This window comes from Malaya genurostris, chromosome 3, assembly GCF_030247185.1.
Source record: "Malaya genurostris strain Urasoe2022 chromosome 3, Malgen_1.1, whole genome shotgun sequence".
Taxonomy (NCBI): Eukaryota; Metazoa; Arthropoda; class Insecta; order Diptera; family Culicidae; genus Malaya; species Malaya genurostris.
This window is the reverse complement of record NC_080572.1, coordinates 25270493-25295924: the sequence shown is the minus strand read 5'-3', so window position 1 is coordinate 25295924 and position 25432 is coordinate 25270493. Positions and strand designations below refer to the sequence as shown.

The 25432-nt window shown below is 34.9% G+C and overlaps 1 protein-coding gene across 4 annotated transcripts in view; it reads left to right on the top strand.

Annotated features, from left to right (window-relative positions):
* Positions 1 to 25432, top strand: part of LOC131437668 (neural cell adhesion molecule 2-like) — a 390081-nt gene that overhangs the window by 76012 nt on the left and 288637 nt on the right. For 2 of the 4 annotated variants that reach the window (XM_058607164.1, XM_058607166.1), the window contains exon 1: positions 2549 to 3917. The exons of 1 other annotated variant lie outside the window; for it this stretch is intronic. Coding sequence is in view for 1 of the 3 variants with exons in the window: in XM_058607163.1 (XP_058463146.1) it covers positions 3839 to 3917 (79 nt within the window). In the remaining 2 variants the exon portion in view is untranslated. Of the gene's footprint in view, positions 1 to 2547; positions 3918 to 25432 lie in introns of those variants that run through there. One more of the 4 variants, XM_058607163.1, reaches the window with a different exon arrangement.

The window sequence follows — 25432 nt, the reverse complement described above, 5'->3', positions numbered from 1 at the left end:
CACCACTAAGCGGATGAAAATAGGCTTTTTCAAACTAGCACTTCGTGTGCGTAGTAGTATATGTGGCCTCTAGTAAGAACAAGAGTTGGACTAACTATTCTTTCTATTCCTTAACCGATCTAGATTCCGACTTGGCCTGGAGTTGAACTACCACGATTTGCCAATCCTAGGACTGATCGTCTAAAAATCAAGATCAAGATCCGAGCTGTGTTGCAATTATAACAAGTTTGAAATAAAAATGTTGCAGAAAAATTGGAAATGCGTTATTTTATCTTATTTTGCAAATTTTCTAATTTTTGAAAAGGTATTCAACTTTCTTTTTAATATATGTTTTGGAGTGTCCAATTGATTTCTCACAACTCCGAAGAGTGACCAAGACGGGTAAATCAGGTGTAAATTAAATGACAATTGTAACAATAATTTCTCACTCCTTCTAGGATACGATTTTTGTACAAATTGTAATAATTGTAACAGTTTCCGAGTTACAATATTTAGAAGAAGTGCATACAAGAAATTTGAAGAAAGTGTATGCATAAAATTGCTTAGCCTTTTTTAAAAGTCAGTCGTGAGTCGAATCGGTCTCTTTATCCGTAAAAATTTCTTAGTTTACCATACTGAAGATCAGTACAAAGCTTCATTCAAATTGGTGAATGACGAACTTAATTTTGCCACTCTATGCTGTTATGTGTTTCTGGAATAACTCATCTACAGACATCAAAGAAATAATTTTCCCACCGTTTTCTGTGACTGTGCAGTGAAACACAAAAAATTGTTTATTTTCCACCGTCACAAAAATTGCAACAATGACATTGAAAGAGATTAAGTAATCCGTGCATTCTAAATAATAAATGGGTATTGGAAGTAGTCAAAAAGTAATCAAAAATCCATGTTACAAGTACAAGTACAGTGCCAATGGTTTGCCCCAAGTAAATAATAAACTGCTTGAATTAATGTCAATATAGTGGTTTTCATTCACCTTCAAAACTTAAGTTGAAGGCGTTAAATGTTGAAAGTATATTTGAATCACATTTATTTTACTGTTTTATCGTGGATATATAAATATATATAAATAAATAAATATGGATAAATATTGTCGAACTGAGTTTTTCTGGCTCTAAACAACAAAATGCATAACGGATTTTAGGTTTTATATTCGAATCCTCTTGGAAAATCGTAATCGTATGTGTCATTCAGCAGCAATATATCTATTCGCTTATTGTTGGAAATCGGACCGAATCCTTTAGAAAACAACGCAACCAACTCTCTGCTGCGAATTATGTATCTGGAAACCAACACTGGGGGTAATTTTTAACTACTTAAATTACCAAAATCTGTACGGCCAGCAAGCCGAAACTTGCTTTGTCCGAAACGTCAGTTCAGACTTTGAGCCTCGGAGGAGTAGCAAAAATTGTTTTACTAACAGAGTTAATGTTTCGTTTGCGGTTCATATTGAGTCTCGTCAGCAGTACAATATAAACTGCTAATGCACTGATGAGTCGAAGATGAATCGTACAGACAATACTTCTTGTTGTGGTAGCGTTCTAATCAACAATACGTCATGCTAATTTGTTGTTTTCTATTTGTTAAGTTTAATTTTATACAATACTATTCGTTCCGCAATTGACAAGTGCACACAACTCGAACATTTTTGTTTCAGTGGGAATATATAAAACAAGCTAATATGTTTAGAAATGAATTGCTTATTTCGTAGTTTTAATAGAAATTCTTTGTCACTATTCAGATTTAGAACTTTATGCGCGTGAAGAATGAAATCAGTCATTACAATAGATTTGAAATATTGGAAATCAAGCTATTCCATTCCAAAACAATAGAGTTATTATTACGATGTTTGAAAACTAAATATTTCGATTGATCGTATCACACCATAAAAACATAACGAACCGTTCATTTGACCAACCGAAATAAAAACATAGTAAATGAACGATGACCGAAGGCAATGACCGAATTTGCCTAGTGAGTAAATAACTCTCTCGGAATGAACTGTTTTCCTTCATGGCACTCTCATTCGCTGCGTTTGTTCATCGCCTTTCAGGAAGAGGGAGGAATTCTAGTTTTTGTTTTGATCTAGGTTTTCTCCCTTCTGCATTTTACACCTCCGTTTCGTTGGGACTAACAGAGAGATCGAAAGGCGGGACTCCAGGATGGTGTATTTGATGGTCATAGAATGAACCTCTTCATCTATTTAGCAATTTTTTTCTGTATTTATAGTTTTATAATAATATTACTAAGTGAAAAATATACCTAACATTTCAATCTTGTTCGACGGAACCGCTTCTTATTTTCATTGTATGCGTTATACTGGTTCCAACAATTCATTTTCGAATTCGAGCAGTCAATGCGCGCTCATATCCTGTGTTTCTCTTGACATTGCCGATACCGTCCTGTGACATCGAGTTCACTCGTCAACGCAATTTCCCCTTCATTCCTGGAACCGATTGTCGAGCCAACAGTTCAAGCGAATCCCGAGGAGCACGTTGTTGATCCGCCTGCTCGAAAGCCGAGCGCCAGTCACATCCCGTCCCGACCGATTGCTAGTCCGTAGCGTCAGTAGAACGGCTTCCAGCAGGAAACACGCGGCCAACGTTGTTCAGTCAGTCTCGTGAGTGTTGAACGTTCGGATCGGTTCTCGGTTAGCAGATGTTTGCTTCTATCTGCCTGTCTGAAACAGTTTGACTCGATATTCTTGGTAGAGAAATTTTCGATTACGTACGGCACAATCAGTCAGATAGCTTTGCTGCTGAATGGTTAGTGGAGCAAACAACGACGAGGTAAAATCGGAACCAAATGCATTTCTTCCGCTATTGTAGTGCTGAATAGAGTGCATCATAGTGAGGCAGTGAAAGTACAGGAGGTGTATATCCTCTGTATGGAGCAGGGTATCGTAGTTGATTGCATTACCGCATTTGATGAATGATGATTGTGGATCATTTTGTTCTTGGCATATTTTTTATGAGTCAGTGAGTTTGCCGTTTGGTGAAGCTAGCAAGTAGTGATTGAATGTTAGAGAAGTCTTCCGCTCGAGAGTGAAGTGGAGACGCACGGTGGTTGATATCGAAGGAATAATATCAAAGATTTCTTCTATTGATTCGCCGCTAGCTGATGATTCGGATGCAATCAGTCGTGAACTATTGGGTCTTGGATTGAAAAGGAATCAATAATCTCCTTTCGACCATAACGGTTGGGTTTGAGTGAAAGGAAGAAAAACCAGGTGGAAAATTTCCTTTCCAAGTGGATGTTAATCGAATTTGTGCACGGATTGCGATACTGGCTGTCAGGAAATACGCAAGTGGCGCTACTCATCCTAAAGTGTTCTCGCGTTTCCTTGGGAAAAGTTTCGGGAGCCTCTAAGCAAATCAAAATACTCTTCAGCAAAGGTTAATCAAACAGTGTCGTGATCTGAGCTGAAGGTGGAAGCGGAGTTAGGGCTTATTTCCTCTTGAGTTTCACTTTCTAAGCCATACCAAGAAAGTTTACATTCTTTCGCCGTTCGCTCGAACCGGATCAAGGTAGTCGTTGAAGCTGAATCAACCTGTTTATGAAAGTTTCAGCGTAATCAAAACTCGAATAGTGATTAATGAAAACATCAGAAATGTGTATGCGCATAAAGAAACAAATAGAATAAGGAAAGTCAAATGAAAGTGATCCAAACGAAACCGCATTCCATCCCGGCATCAACTTTAGCTATAGATATTCGAGTTATAGAAGTTCACTTGAATGGTAAATAAGGGAACCTCCCGTTGAACAAATATTCTGTGAACATTTTGGATTAAGCCATCGAGCCAAGAGATTGCGAGCCAACTCGCAGAAGCTGTTGAAAATGTTGGATAAACGACGACTAGCCAGACGAGTCTGCTACCGGATACTGGCACTGGTGCTGATGATGTTTTTCGTACAAGGTAAGCTAAAATGTGAAAGTTGTGTGTCATCGATAAAATGTTCCAACTTCTCCAGAATGTAACTATTTTCGGAATCTGTCTACGAGAGACGGAATTTACATACTTATGTAAATCTGAGTTCGTTCGGTATGCGGTTAGCCTAGGGTATTGAACAAATCTTTAGGGCCAAAATGGTACTGACGACGGCAACGATGATGACAATGAACGTCCACATCCTGGCAGCAGGTCTATCGTCGACCATGAATGAACGGATTTCGAAAGAAATGATAACAATGTTTAGTCACATGTGCGTAAGCGTTCAAAATTATGGCAGAAGTTTTTATGTTGTCATGCGATGATTGAAATGCTTGTGTCAAGGAAAAGCTGCAGTGAATGTTTTAGCTGGAATATTGCAAATTTGTTTTGCAAGGTAGAAGTTTACAGTGATTATAGCAAAACTTCCGTTGAAGAATTACATTCCATTTCGCGATCAACTCACATAGAAGACTTATCTCGTAGCCGGGTATAAATAAACGATATAATCAATCAATCAACTTATCTCGTAGTGCAGTTTAATAAGTCAGTAATAAAATTAATCGGAAAAAACTGTTTTAATCATTCCAGTGTTATAATAATGCCTTTCTCATATAACTCAAGATTTCATTAATATTACTAAAAGTTTCTTCAAAAATGTTTTGTGCCAAATTTTGAAAAAATTTTACGTTTTGCGTTTCTAGAATTAATTTTTACGTTTGCGGGTATGCAATCACTGTGAAAACCGACTTTTGAACGGAAGCCTAGAGGGGCCGAGTGTCATATAACATTCCACTTAGTGCGTCGAGATAAAAAAAATGCATGTGTATATCTATATCTGTGTGTATGTGACAAATAATGTCACTCGATTTTCTCAGAGATTACTGAACCGATTTCCACAAACTCAGATTCGAATGAAAAGTCTTATAGTCCCATAGATTGCCATCGAATTTTATCCCGATCCGACTTCCGGTTCAGGAATTGCAGGGTGATATGCATAAAGAATTTAAAAAACAATCGATTCAAACGAAAGGTTTTATGATCCCATAGCTTGCAATTGAACTTCATCTTTGTCCGACTTTCTGTTCCGGAATTACAAAACCAAGGAAAATATTTCGGAAGAGTGGAAAAAATCTAGAAAATTGTTTTCTATTAACTTGGAAATTTTCCACTCAATGCATGCTAGATCTTCGATTATTGTTTGGCGCGTATCGAGTTATGCAATGCTGCTGCCCGCTGGAGAGCAAAATATGTTTACTAGATTAATAATAAAACCGTTTGGCGCCAATTGAGCTGATTTGTGTTCAAATTTTACTGAGCCTTCTTAATTCACGTGTTTCGTTAGTTCGAACCACATGTTCAGTTAAGTTTGGGCGCATACAGGTTTCCATTTTCCGTTATTTTAATTGTGTTCAATGCCGTCAGGTTAAGTAATAGGAAAAGCATAAGCACCAACATTTTGTTGAAAAAATGAGTTTTTTCCTCTACAGTGAAAACTTCACTATGCGTGATACTGGCAGTGCTGTAAAACTTCATTCAAATCAATTGAAACTGAATGTGGAACACATTGACGATCTTTCGAATGCAGTAAACTTCACTCTCTGACACACACAATGTTTGCTGACGGCCCGAACGGGCAGCATTCAATTCATCACTCGTTTCTCTTCAATCGAGGCTCAGTTTAACCACCGTCAGTTGATCTCTTGAAATGACAAAATATCTCTTTCAATAGTGTGAGAGCGGCCTTCAAATGAGGTTCATGTAAACATTCGAATTGGTTCAAGAAAATAGATGAAAGACAAACCAGATAGCTGAAATATCAATCACAGAATACACATAAATTAATTGTTTCCTCCTTCAGTTTTCATTTTTAGTACTTTACTCCATTTATAATTCTATTCGTTCGAATTTGCTTACTACCAAGAGCGAAGGCATTGAAGCAGGTAGACTACTTGGCACTTGAAACTGAACAAGCAAAACTTCAACTGACTAGGTACGATTATTCAACTGACGATGAATTCCCGGAGCTTCACTTGAAAATGGCAGCAAAAGTCAAACGAATTAGTAGGGATATGCTGACTGTCAGCGGCCATAAATTTCATTTTCATCTTATTTTATTCGATTGAAAATGAAATTTTACCGCACTGGATACTGGTAATAGGTAAAATCAAATGAAGTGAAAGTGGAAGTGAGAACGGTTGTGTCCGATTTTATCACAATTCGTTGATTCTATGAAAGTCGAGCTATCGGTGAAATGATATGGCGACTCTACTAATGAGATGAAAATTGGAACACTAGCTCTACATAAGATCATAATCGCTGTTACGAGTAAACGAAACTTCTTTCAAATATTGGTACTTTCATGTAAATACATTATAGCGTGAATAATGGCTTGAAACCTTTGAAGGAAGTCATTGTACTTTTTTTGACACTTTGAGCGTTTTTTTCTCAAAACGACTTTCGAATTTCTTGAAATGTTTCAAGTTTCAAGTACAGTTCATTTGAGCCCAAGCGTTTTCAATTAGCCCAGACTCGATCCAAATTATATCAAACCATTCGAGATGTTTTTAGGCATGTTTTTCTTCTGTTTCTCAACATCGCTTTGAGCATTTTTCTCTCAGCGCTGCTGCGAAGTGCATAGTTTACATGGTACCTATTTCGAAAAATGGCTGAGATCGAATTAAAAACAATTGTTGATTTATTCTGACAAAATATGAAAAACAAGACTGTCCATTGTGCGCGATAAAACAAATTTTACCATTCTATTTCACTGATCGCGAGCAAGCATGACCATGCTCTTCTAAAACCGACTCCTACATAGGTCGTTTCACTATTCTGATTTTGTGAGTGTACGAAATAATTTGCATCCAAAGATAATTTTTGAGTGGCACGAATTTCGCCGGGACAGATGCAGGTATCGAAAAAAAGGGAGCAAGAGCAGAAAATACAGGAACAAGTTCATAAACTACAGAAACAGGTGCAGAAAGTATAGCAAAAAGTACAGAAAATACAGAACAAATGCAGATAAACAGTTAAAAGTTGAAGGTTAAGAGCAAAGGTTATTGAGGGAACAATTTTGACTGACAAATTCAAAGGTGAAAAGTTTTTATTCCACGCATTCCAATTATACCCACTGATACGTCATTCAAATTCTAACTTCAATTTCCCATCTATTTGGCTTTTCAGTTACCGTCAATAAATCTCAAGGGCTTAAGGTTAGGAGTTTATGTCATGAATTTCGAATTTTTCATATGAAAAATTGTATGTTGGCTGTACGCGTGTCGACAATCCATCGGTTTTACATATGAGAAACAAAAAATGTTGTTTATCATAGAGCAGCTGTGGTCCGCCATAAAAAAAAAATGTCACTGTCTTTTTTCAATAACATTAAAATTCATTGAAAGTACTTTTCTTTACGTTTCGTCTTAGACTCGTCAGTGCAGAGCAGTTCAAATTGAACTGCTTAATGCAAACTTAAACAGTTCAACTTGAACCGCTAAGCAGACGTAAAGTTAATGCTACTTGCAAAACACTGCAAATAAGTGTTTTGCAAGTAGCATTAACTTTACGTCTGCTTAGCGGTTCAAGTTGAACTGTTTAAGTTTGCATTAAGCAGTTCAATTTGAACTGCTCTGCACTGACGAGTCTAAGACGAAACGTAAAGAAAAGTAAAAACGGTTATGTGCCCTAACCACAAACTTAGGTTTACCCCTAAATGACCATTGAACGTAGTTTTTATTTATTTACATTTAATCTAATATTATTGCGCTACGAAGTGTGCATGGGTCCACTAGTTTTGTATTACTTGACATAAAGCAAAGTCTTGGCATTACATTCCTTTTGTGGAATTTGGCCTTTCTATTCCAACAGACTTCGCAGCCGATTCTTAGTGTACAGAATCATTGCATGGCTAGTACTATGGATCCTACTGACACTAAGAATCCTTCCAGGTCGGGGCTCGAACATACGACAACTGGCTCGTAAGACCAGCGTCATGAACATTGAACCGCCAATTAAACTTGACATAAGTGTTTGCAAATTGAAAAGGTTATGGTAGTTTAAACCCAAAGAATGTTTTTGATTTTATTTAAAATTGAAAAAAAAAACAATTCTTGGCAGAATCTTCTAGTGATGTTTTTGGAAATATAAGTAATGTGAGAAAGGCATCATTACATCACTAGGTGGATACAAAAAGGTTTTTTTTTTGCATTTTTATTCTATATGACAGGGTGCAATTTCATACACACTACCCTATGTTTCTGGAAACGGAAGCCAGATCTGGATAAAATTAAAGATTACTTTTGGAAACATAATGCTTTTCATTGAATCTGAGTTGGCGAAGACGTTTCTGAGATACTGGAGAAATATTCGGTTTGGAGCACACGAGCACTTTTCTGATATTTCCAGAACCAAGAACGACAATCCAGTATACCCAAAATCATCGTATTTGGTCGTACCATACTTGCCTAATTAAAGAATTATACGGCTATTTGAATGTATTTGGTTCGATTTTTCGTTTCATCTATAAAACACGTTCCTGAAAAGAAATATTCACATACTAATTAGCCTGTAACCCGCAACCAGAAGTTTTATCCGGATGGATGGTAGGATTATGTGGAATTGTAAAACCTTTCATTTGAATATAAGCTTGTAAAAATTGAATGAGCGACCTCTGAGAAAACGTGTACACTTTTTTAGCTCATTTTTCACATTTTATCTCATAACTCCAGAACTGGAAGTCGGATCCAAATGAAATTCAATAACAGGCTATGGGACTATAATGTCTTAAATTTGAATTTGAGTTGAAGAAAATCGGTTAAGCGTTCTCTGAGAAAATCGAGTTTACTTTTTTCATTTTTTTTACATTTTATCCGTTACTCCCGAGCAGTGGTGTACTCCGGAACCGAAAGTCGCATTCAAACAAAGGATAACCCCTTAATGATTATAAGTAACCCCGAATGATAACAAAAATGTATTTGCGGTAGATTCAAACTGTAAATTTATTTATAATATCCAATTCTTTCTAACAAAAGTATTTAAATCTAACAACGCTTCCCTCAAGGAACCCCTCGCGATAGTGAAACAACCAAAATATTAGTTGTTTTTCTGAATTTGATTGGTTAAAATTTGGTACAACTAATCGATTGTTATGTTTTCTAAGCTGTCATTTTTGCTTTTCGATCAACAGAAACGATGGTTGAAACAACAAAATTTTTGGTTGAAAAAAAGATGCTGTCTGTTAGTCAAGACACACACCTTTCAATTTCAATAAAGATCTTAGTTACAACAACCGACCTTGTTTTTTATTTAACAGTTATGTGAGTTGAAAAACAAATCGGTTTTAGTTGTTTTAGATATTACAATTAGTTATTTCAACTTAAGCAAAATTTTTGATTTTGAATGACAATAAAATATTCCTTATTGATATGCGTTCTGATTTTTTAAATGAAAATTCGGCATGTTGAGATATATAAAAATAATGTAATATTTAATATAAATAATATATTATATTATGACGGTATGAATAAAAGTTAATGTTGTTGTAGTTCTGCGCGTAGCGCTTCTACGCACTGAAACCGGCGGTCATGCACAGAAGTGATTTCTATTACTTACGAACAAAAAGTCGAACCGAATGCACTGATTTTTATTTTTTGAGCCATTGCAACTTACAGTTTCAACAGATTATATGAATGAATATTAAACATTTTCAATTTAATCCTTTTGTCCATATAATTTTTGTACATGACTTGAAGATAACATGGTGCTCATTCATTAACATACATTTCACGATGGAGAATCAAGTTGATTTTAAGACCAAAATTCAAACGCATACAATTCACTGGGTTCTAGTTTTAGTTAAACACGTTTTGTTAATTGCAATATCTCTAACGGCTATCAGTTCTGTACATAGTACTACCTTATATCAATCGTTTCTTCTTGTAACATCAGAGCAGTAAAGATGTAGATAATTTATCATCACATTAATATTCTGACAACTAGTGTTATGATAAACAATAATTTACTATCATTCAAAAGTTACTCCTCACGAGTTTTATAAACGTATAATTAGCATTTCATTTGCATGGAAATGTTTAAGAAACGCGTTTGAATTTCAAATAAAGTAATGGTTGATTTTTCATTGCGATTTTTGTTTTGCTTTGTACTGCTTTTTGACATTAAACAGAATTGAAAACAACATATTTTACAACTACTTCAATATGTGCAAATCAAATAGCAAATTGGTTGAATCATCTAATTATTAGTTAAAACAACAACTGCAAAAATCAAAAATTGCGAGATCGTAATTTTTTGATTGGTGGGTTTCCCGTGCTGAGGGGGGATTTCTGGTAATACGTATTCCATACTAGATAAACAAGGCTATTCAAACTATATGAATGGCTATATATCCATTCAAACTACAGAACGAGGTGATCGAGACAATCCTGAGCAAAAATTGTTGAGATTCAAGATAATCCTGAGCAATGAGTCAGAAAATACAAGTTGCGTACGAGATTTTAACTGAATTACAAGCGTAAACAACTCAAAATCTATTTTTTAATCAATTTAATCCAACGACGCAGCTCGCTCTGAATTAACGGCAATACTGATGACTCCGGGATTTCTTCGTGTAGTTAGATGAGATACAAAAAACCGCTGTCGCAACTTCAGGTGCTTTGCTTAGTCATTAACTTGAAAATGATTTTTTTTTTGGAGAACGAAATCAAGCTCACCGAAATATGTGATGGTTTAGTTTTGAACGGTGAAATGCCCTAAGCCTTTTCATACAAAATTTGCATTATCCAATAACTACAACACAATGTAGAAATTTTGTTCAAATATAATGGTCTTTCGAAAAGTAAGCTTAAATACTTGCTTCTAAGTGTTTGAGTTTACTGTATGCAAATCCTTTATATTCAAATATAATTTTTACTTGAAGATTACTCGTAAAAAATGCAACACTTTCTTTTGTATACTTTATATTACAAGGACAAAAACTGATGTAATGTTGGATTTTATAGTTCAGAATGTAAAGTTTATATGTAAAGTTTATATGTAAAAAATTTCGTCACAATCTGTCAAAACATTGCCCAAGCATGAAGTGCTTTGAGAAAAAGTTAGCAAGAAGTGCTTCATCGGTTACACATGTAAAAAAATCTCTAGACGCCATTCCAAGGGTTCCAAGAAGGTAATACTCCAATTTGACCGAATGCGGTTACGCAAAACCGGTGATACGAAGTCAACATAGTTTTTTTGTGCAAAAGAAGACAAGTTTATTAAATAGGAGAATTTTGGGCTATTATAAAAAGAAAACATCAAATGTCAAAATTAGTTTGGCAAAGTGGTTTAAATCAATGCCAAATTCAATACTATAGGATCATTTTCATAAATGCTGCTCTATTCGAGAAACAATAACAATAAACTGCTTATGTACAATATGTCAGATCCAGCGGTTTACCAGAGTCAAAGAGCAGAAATTTGATAAATCTACAGATGTAATTTTACTCACGTTTTGTAAAAATGATTAGTCCGGAAAAATCTCATGAAAATTTCGCATTCAACATTCATACATTTAACAGCAGCTAAGACTAAAACTGGGTTTGCTTTTGCTTCAATAAATTGTCAACAAAATTGCTAGATAAAAAACAAACGCCACTGTCGAAAATGATCCCCTACAAAAATTTAGAAACCATCAAAGCTAAAACCGTTGAGTTTTTTTATCAAAAGATTTCGTTGGTCTGGTTGCCTTAAGCCTGTTAAACGCGCTGTTTCAAATAACAAAATATTGCCGTCGAGCCGATCTCGCACATGTACTTCAAATCCTTTATTCACGATGAACTAGCGAATCTGTCGTGATCATTCCAAAAGTTCAACGGATCCAACTCGAAAACAGAGCGGTTCTGAACTGTATTGAAAGTACGTGAACGTATTACTCTTTTAATGTGCTTAAGTACTTGTCGGCAGTTTCGAAAACAGTGACATGTTGCATGGGAAAAACGACGAAAATGGTGTTATACATTGGAACTAAGAGAGTGTGGAAACTTATCGACGGTAGTGATGTAAGCGAATTTTTTTATTATAGGCTTCAATGAGTGGAACAACAAAACTATTAGTGGAACTACTATTGAATTAGTTCCTATACCTAATAGAACGTATGATATGCTAGTATTACGAATGAGTTTACGAATCAGAACATGGCCAGGAAGTATGTTTTAGTCTGTATTTTTTGACAAAACATGATAATTGTTAATGATAAGTAGCGTATGCTTTTGACCAGGATTTTTTTCGAATATATATATATATTTTTTTTTTGACTAGGATTTCGAATATATATATATATATATATATATATATATATATATATATATATATATATATATATATATATATATATATATATATATATATATATATATATATATATATATATATATATATATATATATATATATATATAACTGTAATAATATCGGAAATGTACAATATGTCCACCATTTTGATTTTTTTTTATTATTTGGTTTTCTTACATTTACAACTGCTCTGAACTGTGTCTTCCTTATTCTGTTTCAGCGATCAAGAGAGGGCCCTCTTAACTGCTGGAGAAATACTCAAAAAATGTAGGAATCATACATAAAAGGAACGCTTATCATATCACTTCCTTTCACGAATGAAAACATTTCTAATTTGAAAACATATCGCCTGAATTCTAACGACATAGAAAACTACCGAAAATTTAAACAGAAATAGGCCCGAAATTTTATTTCAAATGTGAGGTGCACTATACCTAAATTTAGGCAATAGTTTCATGCTATGAAAATACACTTTTCCCCCGAAATCATTGTGTAAACCGAAATCTGCCAGTGCACACAGAGCAAAATTTATTCCATTATAGTTCGTTTAATTTTAGTTTTTTACAAGCTTGACTTAAATCTGTGTCAAATATATCCATTCATCAGAACATTTCCAGAAATTAACAGTGAATAAAATCGATCGATTAGCTCTGATTTGCATGAAATTTCCGAAATCGAAAATATTTCTTAGAATTGCATGAAACGTCGAGATTTAATGTCATCTTGAATTCTTTTTTAGATGACACTAAATCTCGATGTTTTATATAACTCTAAGACGTTTGGCATCAAACAAAGTTTTTCAGTTTCGGAAATCTCATGTAGTATGGTGATTTTTCAAGATCGAAAATTTTTAAACCTTAACCGCCGGGTAGCACCCTTTACCCATATCCGATTCAGCTCAAATTTTGCATGGGGACTTTTTGCCTTTCTCATATAGAAAAGTTATGCAATCACTTTGAAAACCGACTTTTGCACCGGAGGGCCGAGTGTCATATACCATCCGATTCAGTTCGACGAGTACGAAAAATGTCTGTATGTGTGTGTATGTAACATTTTTTTGCACTAACTTTTCTCGGAGAACTAATCGTCATAAATTTAGATTTAAATTAAAGGTCTTGTAACTCCACACAAAGATGCTGAATTTTATTCAAATCTGATTTCCGGTTTCGGAATTACAGGGTAATATGTGCAAAAAATGAATATAAATGCACTTATTTTTCTCAGAGACGGCTGAACCGATTCTCACAAACTTGGATCAAGTTCCTGAAATTTATTTTGATCCCACTTCCGGTTCCGGAGTTACAGGATGATTAGTGAAAAAATTCTTATTTCAAATAACTTCCTTACTTTTCTCAGAGATGGCGTGACCGATTTTAACAAACTAAGATTCAAATAAAAGATATCATAGTCCTTTACAAAACTGCCAATTTTAATCAGGATCCGACTTCCGGTTCCGGAATTATATGGTGAAGTATGTTAAAAATAAGATACCGTTACTTGAAGCGGCGAAACAAAACACTTTAAAAAATTTCCCAACTTGCCTCGAAACTATACCAACCGGTAGTCATTGATAATAGACAACCAAATATCTCGATTCCGGCTTTGCTGGTTCTCGTTTTCTGATTCCAGAAGCACCGGAAATAAAAAAGTAAAATAATTTCTAAACTTGCCTCAAAACTATTCCTATCGGTAGTCATTGTCAGTAGACGGCCAAACATTAATTTGGCTTTCCTTGTTTGTGGGTTTTTGATGAACGACCGAAGATTGTAGCCATAAACTTAAAAATGAATCCCAGTCACTTTTCTCGAGCTTCGATTATATCGGTTCCCAGATTCCGGTTTCGAGATGAATCTGGGAACCGATATAATTTCGTTTCCTCAGAGATGACCTAACCGACCTGAGTACTGTTTTACTCTATAGGTTGTACTAGTGTACGGATAAACCTTTCTGTTTTTCAAGAACCAAAGAAATTTTTTTATTAAAAAACCACACATTTATATATGAGAATATGTGAGATATGAGAACCCAAGTAGCAATTTTTGTTATGCTAGCTTATTTACGACTAGTTTGCAACCAGAAATTTGAGTTATTGTTACTAACATCTAACCACTTGAGTGACTTAAAAAGCACAGTTTCTACTAGTTTCTATGTTGGCTAAAAATAAGTTGTCGTTACGTTGTAATGCCATACTGAAATAATTTCTTTTTCCATAACTTGAAAATAACTTGTTTTCAAGTAAACTAGTTGAAACTTTGTCGCCATCGACATTATCAACATTGAATGAATCCATAATGTTTTTCTATCAGCATTAAAAAGGCAGTATAGTAATTGAAATTAGAAATTTGATACAAGTTACAAATTTCACTACGATTTTAAAACTGTCGAGCGGAATTAAATTATAATTAACTGTTTTTTATGCGTATTTAAACAAAATCTGTTTATGAAGATATGAACAATAAACAACGAAAAAACCTTATGTTCAGATTGCTCAAAATTAATCCAAGTAGAGTGATTTCTCATTATTTTCAATTTGTATATCATGATAATTGTAATATCATATCATGATAATTGTAATATATTGTTTTATTCGAGTAGTAGTTTTGAAAAAAGTAATATCCTGGTTTTATTTATGTGTTTTAAGCTTCTTGCGACTCCATAGTCTGATCGCCATATTCAAGCCAACAAAAGTTTTTTAAGTTGCATTTCCGTTATCATTACGTTGGGAAAACCTACCGATAGCTATCTGAACCAATGAAGATATTGTATGTTATAATCTTGTAATATCTAAGTTATTGCAACATTAATGCATCGTAACGATTTACATATACGCTTACGTATTTATAATGGTTTCGCAACCTTTTTCCAACTAGTAGGTAAAACTATAGCTGTGATTAAAGATTTGTTAGAATCAAGTAACGATAACTTACAAATGATAGCTAGTTCAATGTTTATGTTATAAAGAAAGACTGCCGTCACCTTGTTTTAACCAGCATAACATAAAAAACATGTTCGTGCTCTTGTTGCAACATAGTTGGGCTAAGTGGTATCAGAACTAGTTACAGGTTGCTACTATTGGAGTCAAATAAACTTATTTTCAACTAGTAGCTAGAAGCATTCTTGTTATTAAAGATATGTTTGCATTAAGTAACGAAAGCTTACAATTTATAATTAATTCAATATGACAAAAAGATGTGGTGATTTGAAACCTAAATAACTATTTCGTAACTAGTTATGAATGAAGAAACATTGTTGTCAAACTGTTTTTAACAGTATAACGTAAAAAACATATTCGTGCTCTTGTTGCAACATAATTTGGACTTACTCGCATCAGAACTAGTTGCGGATTGCTACTTGGGGAAGTCATCATTACACCACTAGATGGATTAAAAAAAGTTTTTGAGGTCATTTAACTTATGAGCTCTACCGCTTTACGAAATTAGAGGTGATCCCAAAATATTGGCATCCACAACGTGTTTTGTCGGCTACGTCGTATCTCCGGAACCCAAAGTCGCAGTGATTTAATCTTCGAACTTGATCAATGGCCCATCACTAGCTTTCAAATGAGCCTAAGCTTGTTGAAATCGGTTAAGCCATCTCTGAGAAAATGGTGCGTTAAAATAATTCACAATTCTGAGAAAATGGTGCGTTAAAATTGTGCACATACATACACACACAGCCACCGATCTCGTCAAGCTGAATCGATTAGTATATAACACTATATGTTTCCGAGGTTGCGTTCGATAGTCGGGGTTTCCAGCAATTCTAATACCTTTCCATAGAAAAAGTCAAAACATTTTTTCCAGGAATTCAAAAATTGACAAAAATTTTATTCAAATTTCTTCTTCGCTATTTCTATTTTAAATCTGCTTTTAAAACAACTCATACACTTTTCTTTACGTATCGTCTTTGACTAGTCAGTGCAGAGCAGTTTAAATTGAACTGCTTAATGCAAAAACTCAGCAGTTCAATACCACTAAACAGACATAAAATTTCTGCTATTTTTCAGAACACTTTTATATTTGACACCGAAGTGCCACGTCTTTTCTAACGTACCGAAAGAAAACGTATTGATTTCGGTTTATACTGGCCGATGCAGATATGGTCATTTAGGGGTTATCTCGTTTGTGGTTCGGGCACATAACTGTTTTGATCAAGAAAATTCAAAACGGTTATGTGCGGAAATGCAAACTACGCTGCACTGACGAGTTAAAGACGAAATGAAAAGAAAACCCAAAACGGTTATGTGCCATAATTGGAACAGTTTGAATCCAATTAAAAGGAATTTGTTCCCCTTTCTCTTTATTGCTTTATTGCTTATTGCGGAACCGGAAGTTGGATCGAGATGAAATTCAGAAATTTTATATGGAACCATAAGACCTACTAATTGAACCTAGGAGTATGAAAATAAGTCAAACCATCTATGATAGTTCCATTTTGACGAATTTGAACACTATTTTCGGTTGTTTTGGCATCGGAAATCGGGAACCAGGATAGCCAGAGTTAATTTGATATGCCGGCTACTAACAATAACTAACGAGTAGGATAGTTTTGAAAATGATTTACGTTTGTTGCTTCGCTGCTTTATGTGATAATATGACATTTTTACCAGGATAGTGAGTAGGTAATCAGAAATTCTAAATTTTACACTAGTCACTCTGTACGAACGAATTTTCAATGACATCTTAAGATCAATTATTTGTTTCTGAAGTTGAGAAAATCGGCTTAGCCATTTCCAAGAAAAAATACTCCTCAAAAATGTAAGATACACAAATACACACAGACATTTTGCGTTCTCAAAGAACTGATTTGAATGATATATTACACAATTGCGTAACCGAAAGTCGGATAAAAGTTTACAGATACTTTTGAGATAATGTGAGCTCTAATTTTAATCAAGATTTGTGAACATCGTTTAAAGCATCGCTGAGAATTCGAAGTGATTTTTACTTTTGGAGTTTTTCTTCACTACTTTCGGCACTTTCGGAATAGGAAACGGTAGACCAGTATTGACGAATTGAGTTTATATACCAACAAACTAACATTTTCTCCAAATAAGAAGAATTTATCAGTCAGTTTTATAAAATTTGTATCTGTTTTTGACCATCGTTAATAAAACATAATTCATGAAATTGAAAATTTTATAGTTATCACGCATTAGTTCCGGAAACGAAAGTCAGGTCTGGATTTAAAGTTATACAAATTCCTCAAAAACTATTAGCACTTCCATTTGAATCTTATTTTGTGAAAATCGGTTCAGCCGTTTCGGTGAAAATTGAGTGCACATTTTTTTCTTGATTTTCACACATTACCTCCGGAAATGGAAATCGCATCCAAAAGAAATTCAATAGCAGGCTATATAATCATAAGACCCTTTATTTCAATCTAAATTTATGAAACTGTGAGTGCAGTTTTGTTACATACATACACACATACACTCACATTTAACACACAGACATTTGCTCAGTTCTTCGAGATGAATCGAATGGTACTTGTATATGAAACTCGGCTTGCAGGGAATCGGTTGAAAAGTCGGTTTTCACAGTGATTGCATAGCCTTTCTTTATGAGAAAGGCAATGTGGTTTCACAAACAAAAAGCGAAAATTCATTAGTAAATCTAAACACTGTTTTTATCAAGCGATTTGCTATTATAAATTACATTAAATAAAATACATTTATTTTGTACATGATCTTATAACTATTTAGGTTTGTTTGTATCAGTTCATCACTTCTATTCAATATAATATAGGTGACTATTGGTTGAACTCATGGAAGAGAAAGGGTTCTAACTTAAAATAAAATTTAAATTGAAACTCCAATGGACTTAATGAAATGATAAAGAAGTTTTCATGTATGTAAGGTCACTACAAGCAAGAATGTCGCGAACTGGGAGCATGGATAGTCTACCTTGGGTACGCAAGGAATTTATTAGTTGAGAGCTGATATCACGATACTTCACGCATGTCCAAACGACATGATCAATATCGCGATAAACTTCGCCGCAAGCAATAGCATCACTTTTGACTAAAATATCGGCTCTTTCATTGCCTGGAATGAAGCAATGAGCCGGTATCCAAGCTATTGTGATTTGATAATTATTTTCATTATGTCGTTCAGGTATTGTTTCATTTGCCCAAGCAAAACGGTTCATTTTTGCCAGCAGCATTTGAGCGAATGGCTTCAATTCCACTCAGACTAACTCTGAAGAGAAAATAATGGTTTGGAGATAAAGTGACGATTACACTCAAACTATAATGAACTACTGCTAACTCTGCTATATAAAGAGATGCAGGTTCTTGAAGCCTAAATGAAGCCGAAACAATCTTGTTGAATATACCAAACCCAGTATCCTCTTCAATTCGTGATCCGTCCGTGTAAAATATTTCCTCAGAGTCAATATGCCTGAACTTACTTGTAAATATTTTTGGGATATCTAACGAGCGTAGGTGTTCTTGGACTCCACGCACTTCGCGCTGCACAGATGTGTAGAAATTTAACGTTGAGTCAGGAACATTTAGGAGGCTGTCACAGATAGGAATATATCGTGAAGGGTCGATTTCCTGTGACATATGGTTAAAATATACTGTCATTAATCTTGTTTGAGATTGAAGCTCAACTAGTCTTTCGAAGTTATTAATAACCAGACGATTCAGTACCTCACGTCTTATTAGCAGTCGCGATGAAAGCTCCCAAAAACAATCGTTCAATGTTCAATCGTTCCCACCAGAACTTCAAGACTCATTGTATGTGTCGAATGCATGCAGCCTAAAGCAATTTGCAAACAACGATACTGAATTCACTCAAGTTTGATAATATGAGAGTTTGCAGTGGAACGAAAGCAAATGCATCCATATTCCACCACTGAAAGTATCGTTGTCTGCAGAAAGCGAAAAATTTATTTATGCCCTCTTTCTTGAAGTGTATTTTCAAAATATTTTAACATCATATTAACCTCAGTTTGTGCTCGCATCTCATCCGGCACAGTCGACAATTGCTTACGGTCGAGGCGATAGAAACAAAGACAATACAGTGTAGTGAACAATATAGTGTACGAAATGGGTAAATACGATTTAACAAAACCTGATACTTGGCCTACAAGGTCAAATTCAATTTGTATTGAACCAAGCGCTGCAAAGTTAGACCAGCAGCAACAGAAATTGAAATTTTGCTTAAGGAACGAATGCATCTAAACGTTAATGATGTAAGTGAGATTCAATTTAACAAGGCGTCTAACTGTGTGTACATTATGTTCAATCGTGAAAGAGATGCAATTGCATTTGCTTCGGTTAATTACGGGGTGCACAGTGTTGTTGAAAGGGAAGTATGGCGGATTTTTTTCCCGGGTATCCGGAATGGCGTGCGAGTGGTACATATGCTACTACGTAAAGCAATTCCATCTTACATCATTTGTTATCAAGACGGGATACATCCGTGTAAAACGCTGATTACGTATGAAAATCAACTGGTTGCATGTCAGTTTTGTGAACAACCTGCACACTACGGCAAACCTTGCACGGAAACTGCGAAAAGGACATCTTCAAACAAAAACAAAGGCAACAACCCAACAACGGAAACTAGTAAGCGCAGTACTCTTGTTGCATCATCAAACCAACCACCAACTGCAATTAATGCACAACAAAGCGCGTCTACAGCAACTAACAACCAACCCAAGAATGCGAATTACAAAGAAAACGAAGAAAAAACGGAAACCAACAACGATAGTTCCGATGCGGCAATGGAGGACGAGATGAGCCACGGACAAAGTGTCCCTCAATCATCGCAAGATAAAAATGGAAGCTCCTCTCCCCCTAGAAAAAGGGTGACAACGAGATCCAAAGGTAAAAAAATTATTTTATCTAATAAAAACATTGCTCATTCGGCCACGTAAAGCTTGTACGCGAATTGGCCTGAATAAAACAAATTTATAAAAAAAAACATCATATTCTATTATAAAATTGACTAATCCCGTCATGATCGCCGATTTCGAGAATACCCGAGATTGCGATTCAAATTATTGAGTATGAATAAACCTTCCACTTTCGCGAAAAATTTTCTCAAATTGCCTAAACACGTCTTAAATCGGTCGAATGTAAACAATTTTTTTACTCTGCGCGGGTGACAAGGGTTAGATAGGCTGCATGAAAGGAGTTCTCAGTATATATCGAATTGCTATTCTCATTTATTCGATTTTCTCTTGTCTTGATGTTCTGTATTTTTTTTAATTCCCTCATTTGGTTTTATATGGTGACTACCTCTACAGTTATAGTTTTTTAATTTTTGGACTTGCCTTCCTCACATATAGAGGTTATACAATTACTGTGAAAATCGACTTTTGAACCGAGGCCCCGAAAGGTCGAGTGTCAAATCAAATCAAATCGTCGAGTACGCAAAATATCTGTATTATTCAATTTTTATAAACTAAGATTCAAATGAAAGTTTTTAAGAACGCATAGAAAATACTTTAATTTCATCTTGATCCGGTTCCGGAATTATAGGGTGATGAATTTTTAAAATTCCAATCCGTTGTAAGAGCGACGATACGAAAAACGGACACAAACTTCTAAATTGAGCCAAAAACTAATTCAATTTATGAATCATGCTAGTTGCTTACCATAAGAGCTGATTTTGGTCAGATTGTGGCACCGAAAGTTTCGAAAGTTGTGAATACATACTTCAAAATAGAAACAACTTACTTTTTACAGAGATGGCTGAAGGGATTTAAAAACCTAGAATCGCCTTACAGTGCTGTTGAATTTTATCCAGACCCGACCTCCAGTGCAGATTGATAAGTGCTCAACATTTAGAGTCTTGCTTAGAGAGACGATGAAGAAAACGTTTGAAATAAATTATATTATTAGATTATATTCGAAGGTATTAAATCTACATTTGATTAAAAACTAATTTGTATGTCATGTTAGTTGATGGTAATACGAACCGACTTCGACAATATCGGTTCTTTTTCCGGATGTACCTGTTTTAGTAAACTGACTTTGTTTTTCTCAGAGATGGTTCAACCGATCTAAGAACTGTTTTGTAGATTACACTAGTTGAGACACACACAAATTATTCTGTTTTCATTTAATGATCAAAGAAGAGTGTGGGGAATATGAGTTATATGAGTTATATGAGCTACGGGTATTAAAACAGGTTTTTGATTTAGTAATAATAACATGTCGGTAATAATTATAATATCTTTGTTCCAATATTTTTATAATGGTTTTAAAATTTTTTATAGTGGTATGAATCGAATAAACAAAAAATTATCAAATTGTAAAGAATTTATAACTCTGAAATAAAATATAAATCTAGATGACGTATCGATCATCGTATCAAAATACTGCTTTGATTTGAAATCTATCATCTTCCAGCCCAATCTCGAAATTCGGTTATTTTTGATACCTACAGATTTCACTTCCACGACAAAGAAAGACTATCAATAGTCTCTTTCCCTGATACCTACACCGGAGAGGAATCCTATTTCTTAACTATAAATCAACGAAACCGATTCCGAACAAATTAGCCGTTGATTTGATCCCAATCTCCCAAAATTTCCTCGTTCGTCCGTAACCTGTACCTAGCAATGAAGCTTTCACAAGTGAATGAGTCCAACAAAAACATCTTCTCGACCAGCCGAGCGAATCTTAAGACATGGTGGGCGATGCTTTATAACATCCTTGGCGGTTTTCTTCCTCTGATTTTCGCCTGAGGTATATTTTATTACCATTGTCCTCCCACTACATAGGCCGGTGAACAGGGTGGATGATAATGATGACGACAACGATGGACGGGATCGACGACTACATGAGCAACGACGATGACGGTGGTAATGATGATAAAGATGATTATTACATCGAACCGAACGAAAAGATTTTTCCGACTCAAATTCATAGCTGAGTTATTCTTGGAGCTGAGCTTCCGCTTGACTTCCGGCGGCACGTCCGAGCAGTATTCCTGAAACTATAATGTTTCACAGGCTGTCGTAGGAAAGCTGTAAAGCTTGCACCTATTTCTCTTCCGTCTCCGGCGGCTAATTTCTCGTGTTGCATTGTGCTTAGGAAGAGCGGCAATAATAATGCCCCCAGCTGAAGAAGGGTTCAGTTTCAGTCCGATTACAACTCAAAGACGGATTCTTTGTTATCCGTTTCGCTCGAGGAATGCTGGGAACAAAGACGGGAGGTGAGTGGAGAGAATTGCTTTTCAAATGATGGATCTGGGATCGATTTCAAATTATGCTGGAACACGATACATTTCTCCGTAATGATGTAATTCAACGTGTTATGCCAGATTATCGTTGGTAGAAGAAAGTTTTTGGAGTTTAAGTTCGATAGGTAAATGTAAGGTGAAACTATATGCCGTTATAATTTTATGAAAGAAGACTATCAAATAAGTATTTCTTTTTTTATCATTTCTTTTCTTCTGATGCTACTAAGCTAAAAAATCTTCCTTGGGAAGAATAATAGATGAGAAAATGTGGCAGTAGGCTCACTTACTCCTTTAATTCCGATAGTATTTGTCACATTATCGAGTTTCACCGAATAACAAATTGGTTTTGTCGACAGTAAGAAGAGAAATTTGTGGAGCAAAAAGTTTTCTAATTATTTTAATTCCCTTTGCCTCGTTGGAGCACCTACCGGAGGCAGCGGTTTTCCATCCAGCCGTTCTCAATAGCAATATTGCTATTGAAGTAGAAAATATTGGGCAGTAAGGCTTGACACTGAAGCCAGATAAATAAGAGAACCGCACGAAATGAAATTTATACCCACATCAGACAGATGAAAGTTGGCATCTCGGATATTAAATGGGATACTCACCCTCAGCACCAAATTGAAATGTTTTAACTGTTGCGGCTATGGATCCTTTTCGGTCTTATAGAAAATTGAGCATACCATTTGCGTTTTATTAGTGACAATTTTTATATAGAAATGAGTATTTCATAGCAAGTGAATTTAAATTTAGCTTTTTATAGATAGCATAGAAAACTGTGGAAAACTGGTATGATAATTTATTAAAAAATTGTTAAGGACGTAGGTGTCTTTGAGCTGGAAATAAATTTCGGTTATCTTAATCGCTACGCATGTTTCAGCGCTTACGTCGCGTTATGCAACATCCCTGAAACCATGAGTATCAGCAACAATACATTTAAACTCGATCATTGATCCCTTTCAGAAAAAAATGAGTGGATAAAAAAAATCATTTCTACGATTACATCTCCGGAACCAGAAGTGTTAGCCATATGAGCTTGATTCACAACTTCACAACTCATTAGCAGGAAATCAAAAATGTTGGAATTCAAATACGGGCTATTTGAACCTGAATTTGTGAAAGTCGGTTTAGCAATATTGAGAAATCGAATTGAAATCCATTTAGAAGTGACCATACTGATGGCCATACCGAAAACTGAATGTGAAACCTATTTCAATCCACCTAGTGGTATAATGATGCCTGTTTCATTTTCATTTTATGCTGTATGTTACAGAAGAAATTCCCCGACATATTACAATTAAAATAAGTTTGAAAATAGTTTTGAGGATTTCTGTTGCATAATACTGCTATATTGATATACTACATTTGAATTTAAGTTAGCGAAAATCTGTTCAATAATATGTGAGAAAGTGAAGTGAGCTCCATTTTATCATATAAGATTATATTTTTCGGTACTTCCATAACCGAAAACTGGATATCGGCATAGTGACATTCGGCTCATTCAACCATACACGAATATAACCTAAAAATTTATCTACAATTTTCTATGAAGATTTGAATTTTGGAAAAAAAATGTATCGGTAGTCGGACTTGGATAAAATTTAGTAGATCAATCATGAGTCTATCAATGGATTGTTTGGTTACAGACTCTCATGGTTTGCAAGAAATCAACTACCCAATGTAAAGCGGTAGCTTATGAAAAAATTCTTGGAACTGACATTTTTACAATAAGCACGCAACCTCCGGAAGCAGAATTTAAAACGAATAAAAATTGGGATATTCTTATGGTATTGTATCCAAATATGATTTTTCATTTTAATCTAAGTTTGTCAAAATCGGTTCAGCTATTTCCGAGAAAAGTGACCCCAAATCACCCCGTAATTTCGGAACCAGAAGTCGGATCCAAATAAAATTCAGGAACTTTGTATGGGACCATAAGACCTTCTATTTGAATCTATATACACACACACACACATGAATATTGTTGGCATGAATATTCTTCGATGTTTCAGTTCTCATGACCTTATTTTAATGACCGTCGTTTTAAGCTGCAGTTTGAGATTGTAGTCATTTATTACCCTGTAATGTCTATACATGCTATGCACGTATGCAAATATATGAAAGATATTTCTATGCTATTTTCAACTACCAGTCTGGACGCGCGTAAACACGCATAAACAAGTTCATGCTTGCACGCGCAACTTAAGCAAATTGTTGCGATTTTTATTTTGTTACTTTTTACAATTGACAATATTAGAATAAATCTAAGTGGAACTAGATGCAATTTTAGGCCTTTTCAAATTTAGTTTTAATTATTGAAAATACGAAAATTTATCAAAGCTTCAACACATATTTAAAAAATGGAAAAATGTTTTCTAGACAAAATACGATAAAGTATTGTTAAAGTACAAGCCTTTACGAAGAGATTTCATGTTTAAACGTGTAAATAAATTGAGTTATCGCGAAGCAACACGATTTTTAAGACGAGATGTTGATCGGGCGACGCTCACTGCAAAAGTGAGTTACAGAAATAGCAGACGCATGACGCCCTCTGTTTCTTAACCATTCATGGTTTCAGCATGGCCATAGTGAAAATGAGTCACACGAAGAGTACTCAAGATATTCTCATTGGAAAATAAATTGGATAAGGTACATGTTCTCCTATAAGTATTATTAAAGTTTGCTGCATTAAGTTGCATATTTCGCTTCGGCACAAAGTTTTCTAGGTAAGAAGTAAAATTATGCATAAATTTTCAGAAAAGAATAAACTTATGCATTAGCTTCCACATAATTATGAAATTTTATATTTTCTACAATTATTCCAAACGAAGTATGCATAAAAAAATAACTCGAAACAAGTTATGACTGGAAAACTAGTTTTAAGGGGGTTGCCATAATTCAGTAATGAAAACTAACTTTGAAAAGACCTAAAAAAAAGTTCCACCGAGTTCCAC